At 32.9% G+C, this 10,237-nt stretch overlaps 1 protein-coding gene across 1 annotated transcript; it reads left to right on the plus strand.

Moving 5' to 3' along the window:
* Positions 1-8,586: 8,586 nt before the first annotated feature.
* Positions 8,587-9,211, plus strand: LOC127102918 (uncharacterized). Its single transcript, XM_051040234.1, has 2 exons — positions 8,587-8,819; positions 8,923-9,211. The coding sequence occupies exons 1-2, from the start codon at positions 8,587-8,589 to the stop codon at positions 9,209-9,211; spliced, it is 522 nt and encodes a 173-aa protein (XP_050896191.1).
* The last annotated feature ends 1,026 nt before the right edge of the window (positions 9,212-10,237 follow it).

Genomic DNA, 10,237 nt, shown 5'->3' on the forward strand with positions numbered 1-10,237 from the left:
GAAGCAATAGGGATATTCCAACCCAGTGAAACAAACACACACCAGCAACAACTATGAGATACAAATCTCCTACAAAAAGTCTAGAGGGTATTTATAGCAATCATAAAAATTACATTTGAATTTAAATTTGGAACCTAATGTCAACCACCACCAAGAAAATAGGATGATTCTATCAACCATTACATTAGAGTTTCCTATAGCATCGTTATAAATAATTTGGTTCATCATCCACCAAATGCACCAACACGACGCAAACCAAATCACACATACAGAAGAATATGAGTATTTACCTAGCAAACTTGCCACCAAATCCCTAAAATGATCACCACAATTATCCACAAACAACCCAGGGATCCCAACCCACTTCAGAATCTTCTTCCACACAAGTAGAACCCGCAGGCAAGAAACAAATAGATGGTTAATATCTTCATCAAAACGAAAGCAAAAAAGACATACCTTGTCACGTATATTGTTAATGAAATTTCTAATGGCAAGATTTGAATGTATAGGCAACCTATCGAGTAATAATCTCCACCCAAATATCTTTACCTTCAATGGGATCGACGTCTGCCATAATAACGACAATGCTAATTTGAGATCATTTTCCAACTCCATCAACCCAGCAACTTGAATCAACCTATCATAGCAAGATTCGACAGTGAAAGATTTATCTGAACCATAAGGCCAAATGAAGGAACCTATACATCCAATGGTTGGACAAACATCTCCCAGTAACATCATCAGTTCAGACCATCCCAAAGCCAAAGAACTGCTCAATTCAGCAATGTTAAATCCTAAGTCCCAATTCCATACCAACCCCAACCAACTCCCATATCCCTCACCACCACAAACTTTCTCTCAGAAACTTCAAATAAACCGAGAAAGAGACTCTTCAAGGGATTGTTCACAATCCATCTAGCATACCAGAATGGAGTATGATCACTGTCCCCAAGCCTGCAAGTTAATGATTTAGTAAAACCACTAGCTTCCAAAGAGTCACCATAGTCCATCAAGTCTCTCTACCATAGTTATTCATGACACAAAGTTCTTGACACATCATTGGATAATATTCTTCTAATGATGTTCCCATATCTAACTTCCAGGATCCCACGCCAAATGACTTCACCATCTTTTATGAATCTCCATAACCATTTAGAGATCAAGGCTCTATTAAACATACCAACATTGTTAACTCTGGTCCTACCAAATTCCTTTGGTTTGCGGACTGAGTTCCAACTTATCCAGGCCATTCTACTTCTATCCAACGAACGTGACCATAAAAACCTTCTTTGAATTAATACAATTTCAGGGATAACTTTAACATGAGCTTTATAGAAGGATAAATGGCGGATAAGAAGGTTCACCTGAACAGAGTTAATGAGTGTATCCCTTCCTCCAATTGAAAGAACTCTTCCATTCCAAGTTGAAAGACGAGACTTACGACAAGAGATAACAGGCTTCCATAATTCTATACGTATATGGTTACCACCAACTTTGAGGCCAAGAAATTTGAAAGGTAGAACTTCCTTTTTTTCAAGCCAGGAACTGGGAAACAACCAACAAAAATGATTCCTCCACTTCAACACCATAAAACCTACTCTTCTAAGAGTTGATTTTCAAACTAGAAACCATTTCGAATCCTCTCAGAATCGCTTTGAGACCCCAAAGATTTGACCATGATCCATCACACACAATAATGGTGTCATCATCAAATTGAATTAAATTGAATGAGACCTCATCACTAAAACTAAAACCTCTGAAAATGCCCAACCCTTTTGCCTTTCTTACCAATGAAGCTAGCCATTCGACAACCAATGAAAACAAGAAATGGGACAAGGGATCACCTTGTCTCAGACCCCTTGAAACCTTAAAATCTTGAGTTGTGCCACCATTTACCAACACATACATATAGCTGGCAAAAACCCCACCATTCATCCATTGCAGCTATTTATCACCAAACCTCATTGCCAATAGAATCTTCACAAGAAAGTTCCAATCTACACAATCATAGGCCTTAGCAAAATCAATTTTGAACAATAGAGAACTCCTTTTATTCCTCTTACCAAAGTCAATTATTTCATTTACTAGCACAACCCTATCCAATAGTTGTCTTTCTGGTATAAAGGATGTCTGAGTCTTGAATATGAGCATTCCTATAATCTTCTTCAATCGAGCAACCAACCATTTCGAAATAACTTTATAAATACAACCTATTAGACAAATAGGTTTAAAGTCATCCAGGCCTTGAGGGTTCAAAGACTTAGTGACCAATGCAATAAATGAGGAAATCATTGCTTTAGGAAGATTTACAAAGCTGTGAAACTCCTTTATGCATTCAACTACGTCGCTTCTAACCACCACTCCCTAAAACTAGATATGAGACTAATGAAATTCTTTCTCCAAATAGTTAGAATACCACCAGATTGGCCACAAGCATTTACAACAGACCACTCACAATCCACATTCCCTCGTATGTTATGAACTAACTTATCTTCCATACTCGGATTCTTCAATTCCGTAAATAAAACAAATGTTTGCTTAGTAGGATCTGCCTAATCCTGCTCCTTTTCATGGAACTTCCGCTCCCTTGAATATTGAAAGTAACCATATTCATAGAATCATAATAGCTACCTCCATTGAATCTTCAAACGCTTTTCTATCTCTAGCCTTCATATCTATGACAATTCCTTCAAATAACCCATCGTCCTCCTCACCCTCAATTCCCAACTCTTTAATTGTTTGCCACACCTTAGCAGGAACATCCTCTATGGATCTTCTGAAGCGAGAGTTGCCCTGGTTGAGATCAGAGTCATTGATTGACTCACAACAGAAGATAGAGCCTCCACAATATCTCGAACACACAGATATAAAAATAAAATAAAATAAATATAAAAATAAATGTATCAAATTAACTAATATAAAAAATAAAATAAATTCTCTTTAGTAGTTACAGATATATATATAATTAGTCAGAATCTGTAACTAATAGTTATATCATTTTTTATATTCAAAACTCATATTTAAAAGAACTTTTTGAGTGAGATTAACGTTCGTAAAGACAAAAAAATTTAAAAACAATAAGGAAAGGTATTGACACTCTAATTTTGAGATGATTGAATAAGATAAGTTTTTTGAAGTTTAGGAAAACATGTTTTGAAGGATTAAGAGTCGAAGAATATGAAAACAAACAAATTTGAATATAACTACTTTTGAAACTTATTTAGGAAGTTTAGAGTACTTAAGTTAGTTTTTTTAATTAAGGACATTGTTGAAATGTAATTTTGTTTTGAAGAGGTAGTTAGTTATTAGATTAATTGATTAAAGATGGATAGAGTTCATTACATAACTTGCACAACAACTTATTTGTATATCAAGTTTGTTAAGAGTTCTTGTACTTAAAAAGATCATTTGTTTATTTTAGTGCATTCTTACTTGTTTTTTAATGGAAAATAGATATATTAATAGTGGAAGAAGATGGAGTTATAACCAACAATACAAAGCACAAGAAGTACCCGAAAATAAGAAAAAACAAGATACACGATAAAAATAAAAAGCCTCAAAACACGAGGGTACAACCATAAACCATAAATAAATCACTACTACTATAGAACCACCCCGTTGCTCATGAGCTAGAGGTCAAACCAACCAGAACCATCATCGATAAATCAGATCCCAACAAATGAGAAGGAGGAGGTCCACCACCACACTAATAATTAGAGTAAACACTCGATTTTGTATAGGCTTAGATAGAGGATATGGTTCCAAAGTCAATATGTGAAAGTGAAAGAGTTCTCCCCTAACCTAACCAAAATCCAAAACCAAGCCCAAAAAACACTCTTACTTGTTAATTGCAATAACTTGGTGTATAAGTATCTCAACTCTTCCTTAAGGCATTAGTCTCAAATTGCTCCATTTAATGGTATGACACAGCATGGTTCTGTTTCATTCATTAATCTTTGATCATGATTAGTGGAAAACTTGAATACTACCTCAAATTAATTTCCTACAAATATTCCAATATTCAAAGGGAAGAACCATGATCGATGATGTGCGCAACTGAAGGTGATCTTAAAACTTCAAGATGTTCTTGAAATTGTGAATGATGAACATATAACTTTAGAAGATAATGCAACAAAGGAGCAAAGAACACTGCATTGTAAGCATAGAAGCAAAGATGAAAAATGATTGTTATTGACTCATCAATGAGTGGATCCAAATATCTTTGAGAAGATAATGAAGAAGAAACAAAAAAGGGTGTTTAGGACACACTCAAGAAATATTATGGTGGTGATGACAAGCCCAATAAGGCTAAGCACCAAGCATTAATATACTATTATAAAATGCTTAAAATGAATGAATAAGAATCAACGATTGAGTTTCTTAATAAATTGGTGGTAGTGAATAATCTAATTAATGCATATGGTGAAATTGTGAGTGAGTTGGTGAAGGTTGAGAAGGCTTTGAGAACCTTCACTCGAATTTTTAATAATATTGTCCATGCAATAGTGTCGCTACCGGGGTTTAAACGCGATAACGAAAACCGGGGAGTTTTGGACTAAAGTCAAAAGAGTCGCCACCGAATTTTATTTGTGTGCCTCTATTGGAAAGGCGATGGGAAATAGTCGATAAAACCCAACGGTCATTCAACACCAACCGCCCCTCATCTTACCATAGCCAAGGAGCCCAAACCTCACAAAACCAAAACCTCCAACAACCCTATCTCTACCAAACGCCCCAACAATCTTTCCAACCTTTCCTCGATGCATCATTCAGACTCATGTCTCCCTTCAATCGTCCCGGTCGCCTATCAATGAGTTAAACACAATCGAACTACTCTGGCATGGGCCATGAACTCAGCTATGGCGGTACACCTTCGATGCATACTGAAGACTATGGCGATTTGTCTGACTATCTCAACAAGTCATCTCCTATAGTTGGTAGTGATGCTTCTAGCCCCTCAAATGCTCAAACACTAGTGATGAATCATCAACGCGGGTTAGAGCGACGAGTTAGGGGATGTGGGATCGGAGGTCGGTTAGGTGATCTCAGTCATCACCATTAGACTTTTTTGTTTAAAGGGGGATTTTTTATTAATATCAATTGATCATATTTCAAAATTATGTATCACGTAGACCATTTAACAAAAAAAATTGCATTTTACACTGAGGTGTCAATCCAATTGACACCTCCTCTCAACTGATACACATGAGCACCAATTGGATTGGCTGCACTATGTACCCTAGCCAATCCAATTGACACCTCCATTCAATTTTTAAGAGGAGTTGTCAATTGAATTGGTGCCTCCTCCTAAAAGTGAGATAATTTGGAAAAAAATTAAAAACAAAATTATTTTGAAATTTTTCTTAAAAAACAGGAATATTTTTAAAAAAAAAATCATATTTTGTTCATTTTTGTCAACTTTTATTTTTTAAATAAATAATAATAATATTAATCACTATTTATTTATTTTAATAAATAGAGATATGCAAGCTAAAACCAAAAAAAAAAAAAGGTGTGCACGTTCGCGTTCATCGCAATAAATGCTTAGATCTCTCACGCTTGAAAAGAGAAAACATTTATTTTAAGATTAATTATTTTGTTCTAAGTCTTGAAGTAAGACATTCTTTTCTCTTTTAAATGTTACTGTACAAAATTCAAACACTCGTTCCATTGTAAATAGCAAAGTATAACAATCATTGTAATACACGTGGCAAAATTGAACATTCGGGTCCTTAATCATGCATACAAAATCCATGTGGACATTATGTGTGTGTTAATTTCTACATTAAAAGGGAAATGGAACTAGGATAGAAACTTGACGTTAAGTTTTGGTAGCAACTCTACTGGGATGTTACAAAGTGATAACATTGCTTGTTTTTTTTATTATTTATATTACTTTGATATTACTTATTTATCAAATTAGTTTTTATTTATTGAAAAGTGTTTTGGGTTAAAAAAAGTTATTTAAAAAAAAACAAAAATAAATACTTTAAAAGTACTAAAGAACAATATAAAAAAAACAAAAAACAAAATAAAAAATAAAATAAAAACATCAATTTTATAATTAGTTGATCTTGTTAAGTCTTTTTTTTTTCATTTGCACTTGAGAATACATAGATATAAAATTTTAAGACCACGACGAATACATTAATAAAAAAAAATACTTTCTTTTTGTAAACAATTTTTTTGCCAATATTTTAATAAATAGAATAAATAACTACAAATATTTCTTAAGCAAATCGTTAATCCTAAAATTATAGGAGGTTCCTATTAAGAATAACGGAAGCTAATATTTTTTCCTCGTATAACTGACTCCCGAACTCATATTTGGTTGCGGTGATAATCTTATCCTTTTTTCTCTTAAGATTTTATTGTAATTTCTTTTTCTTAAAAATAAATAAAATTTGGTGGCGGCTCTGTTAGTCATCCACAAGCGTGCGATGCATTTATAATGTTGTATTTTTTGAGGTATGATACAATCATAAGAGACGAGAAAAAATATTAATAAAATCAAATAATATCTAGATTATAGATATATTTTCTCAAATGAAACATGCTATAGGATATTATCATATTCAATACATGGAAGGAAGTTTTATGTGAAAAAGTTGTTTTTTTACATGGAAATAGAAATTTTAGTTGACTATAAAGATTATGAGAAAATTGGAAATGTTTTGATAAAGCCAAGTTTTACATAATCCATGTTTAAAACTTGATTAGAGGCAAACGAAATCTTTGAAGAGTAAAGCTTTCTAAATTATGGGAAATTTGATCCAACATTTGTTTATGTTAACCAAAGTAGGTATTGGAAACCATGGAAGAAATGATAAACTATTAGTTCACTTATTTAGGTTCCACAATGTACATGAGATTTATATTATCTAAGTATGATGTTAATTGTAAATAAAGGTACCATAATTCACAATGAAATTAAGAAGGTTGATAGGTTTCAACATAAAACTTTCAGAGAGGCATATTTTTCTATGAGATTTCTAAAAAATGATAAGAGTTTATTAAAGCAATCAAAAAGGTACATATATGGGATTTTGGTTTTCTTTAGAAGTGATTTGACATTATATTTTTATTTGCATCAATAAATAGACTTGAGCATGTTCGGCGTAGTACGTGGCATTATTTAGTAGATGGTATTCCGTATAAGCCACGTAGTTTGGCTCAAAATCTAAGTATTTTCATTTATATAGTCTTTTGGATGTTCAAATTGGTTCATTAACAAAACTATATATCTTCATGCTATTCTAATATTTAGTAACTAATTTTAAGTTTTTTTTTACTCTCTGACGTGTCATTAATCCTATTAAACTTTACATCCCAATAAATAATGAAGGTTATTTAACTTTGATAATATCAAATATACTCCATCCATTTTTTTCTCTTTAGATGAAGAAATAGATATATATTCTCAAATCATACATGGTGTTCAATCTCAACAAAGAGGTGTCTTTTCCTATATGGCTACGACGAAATATGTAAAACATTCATGAGAACTTTAATCTTGACCTTAAAATGAACAAGCTGTTAGGATGTATGGGTTCTTTGTATTTATACAATGATATTAAATTTTCCTTTAGTTGAGTTATTAGGAAAGATAAAGATTTATTTATATGTTGATTGATTCTGAGCACTTATTATCTCTTCAATGTGTAACATTGGATATAATAAAGCTTTAAATCTGTCAATCTTTTATATCTCAAACTTAAACTGAGTTAAAGAAATTAGTAAGACAAGGAACATCTATTAAAGGGAAATGAATAGTAGTGAAGGTTCATGTAGATGAAATAGTTCACATTATAACCTCTAAGGATGATTTGCAACTGGTCTTAAGTTGATGTTGTTGAAAGAGCAATTTGATTCAGGTGATTGGTGTGTTGATGGTGATTTCAATGCGGTTAGAAAAGAAATTGAAAGAAAATATATTAGTAATCAATTCAATGGGGTGTAAATGGAGGATTTTAATGCCTTTATTCAGAGTATGGAGTTAATGGATTTGCCTTTGATAGGAAATAAATTGAAGTGGTTTAAACTACAGGGGAGTGCTTGTAGTAGATTGTATAGGTTTTTTGTATATGATGGTTTGTTAGAGCTTTGGAAGATTGAGAGGCGGGTGTTGGGTGATAGAAATCTCTCCGATCATTGTTCTACTTGATTGCAGGATAATCATAGCAATTGGGGTCCTAAATCTTTCAAATTGTTTAAATATTGGTTTGACCATGAGGGGTTCATACCATCTATGGAGGATGCGTGGAATTTAGTTCAGATTGATGGGAAGGCCGACTATGTTTCTAAAGAGAAATTGAAATTTCTCAAATCTAAGTTGAAAATTTGGAACAATGAGAATTTTGGGATTGTTGATTTGAATGTGGACAAGGTGGTTAGTGCTCTTAACTCTCTTGATTTGTTTGTCTCTAATGTTTTTGGTGGTGTGAATTAAGATATTGTTATGTCTATAAATATTTCCACTAAGGATGCGTGGGCTTCAATGTTATTCAGAGAGAGTATATTGAGACAAAAATCTAGATGCAAGTGGATCTTGTAAGGGATGTGAATTCTAACTTCTTTCATAATATCATGAAAGGAAGGTTTAGAAGGAACAATCTTCATGGGCTGAATTTGGACAGAGGCATACTTGAGGAGGTTGTGGATGTCAAATTAGAAGTGTTAAATTATTTCAAGAAGTATTTTTCGGAACCGATTCCGTTTAGACCGGTTATGGATGGGGTGTTCTTCAACTTCCTTTCAGATACAAATAAAGCTTTCCTTGATTCTCCCTTTTTGTTGGAAGCTATTAGAGAAGTGGTTTGGTAGACTAATTGTGACAAAAGCCCGAGGCCAAATGGTTTTCCTCTTGGTTTCTTTTAAAAGTGTTCGAATTTTCTGAAAGATGATGTGGTGGATTTTGTTTAGGAATTTTTACATGCATGGAAAACTTCCTAAAGATGTCACCGCTTCTTTTATTGCTCTTGTTCCTAAAGCAGATAATCTGCATAGCATTGAAGAGTTTAGGCTAATTTGTTTGGTGAGTTCTTTATATCGTGTTATTTCTAAATTTTTAGCTGCCAAGTTGAAAGTTGTAGTCGGTAAGTTAGTTGCTTATTCTCAAACGAATTTTATAGAAGAGAGAAAAATGTTTGATGGTGTTTTGGTTTTTAATGAGGTGTTAGATTTTTACAAAAGAATGAAAAGGAAGTGCTGAGTGGTAAAAGTTGACTTTGAGAAGGCTTACGATTGTGTGTCGTGGGGCTTTCTCTGTTATGTCTTTTGAGGATGGATTTTGGGCAGAGATAATTGTCTTGGATGGATGCTACAGTTTTCTATAGCTCTATGTCTATTTTGGTGAATGGTAGCCCTATGGAGGATTTCATGGCTTTAAGAGGTCTTAGGCAAGGGGATCCTCTTTCTCCTTTCCTCTTTCTTTTGGTGGTGGAGGGTTTGATTGGTTTGATAGGAAGTGCTTCAAATTCTGGAAGTTTCATTGGGTTTCATTTTAATGAGCATATTCATTTTGAGATGTTGCAATTTTCAGATGAGACAATTTTCATTTGTGATTATTGTCTAATTTATGGTGCATCAAGTCAATGTTAAGAAGTTTTGAGCTTGTGTCGGGATTACGTATCAATTTGAACAAAAACAAGCTTTATGGAGTTCATTTGGATGATATATTATTGGAGGCGAAGACAGATTTTTTGGCTTGTGAGATAGGAAATTTACCTTTCTTGTTGGAGGCAGTTTGTTGGGATTAGCTTTCCATTTTATCGATGGATATTCTTGATTTTGTTAAGTATGTTTGTAACGTTAATCCTAGAGATTATTTTGGTGTGTAGTTGTTTGTTGGTGGGGGTTATTTTTCTTCTCCTTTTGTTATTATCCTCTTGTTTTGGGTTAGCATCCTTTGTGATTTGTTAATACAATTTTCTTATAAAAAAAGATAGCATTTTTTAGTCTAGTTTATTTTAGATTAAATTAGATTGGATTTTTTTCTTCTGTAAAACTATTTTCAAACACCGCTAGCAAAATACATTACAAATTACATAATGTCTTCCCTTTGATCAAATACAATACTAATCACATCAATTATTTATTTTTGGATTTTTCTATTAATAATCAATTGAGTTTAGATTTTTCAAAACTTATCAGTAATTTTATGCCACTGTTTCTCAATAACACTAATTTCATTTTTTTAGGATTAACTAATGTAATGTAACTAATTATATATAAATTA

Source organism: Lathyrus oleraceus, chromosome 7 (genome assembly GCF_024323335.1).
Source record: "Lathyrus oleraceus cultivar Zhongwan6 chromosome 7, CAAS_Psat_ZW6_1.0, whole genome shotgun sequence".
Classification (NCBI taxonomy): domain Eukaryota; kingdom Viridiplantae; phylum Streptophyta; class Magnoliopsida; order Fabales; family Fabaceae; genus Lathyrus; species Lathyrus oleraceus.

Excerpts from the sequence above, each read along its gene's own strand:
- LOC127102918 (XM_051040234.1), top strand. The coding sequence starts at position 8,587 with ATGAAAGGAAGGTTTAGAAGGAACAATCTTCATGGGCTGAATTTGGAC. Across the intron at positions 8,820-8,922 it reads GCTATTAGAGAAGTGGTTTG|GAATTTTTACATGCATGGAA; the intron begins GTAGACTAATTG and ends GATTTTGTTTAG.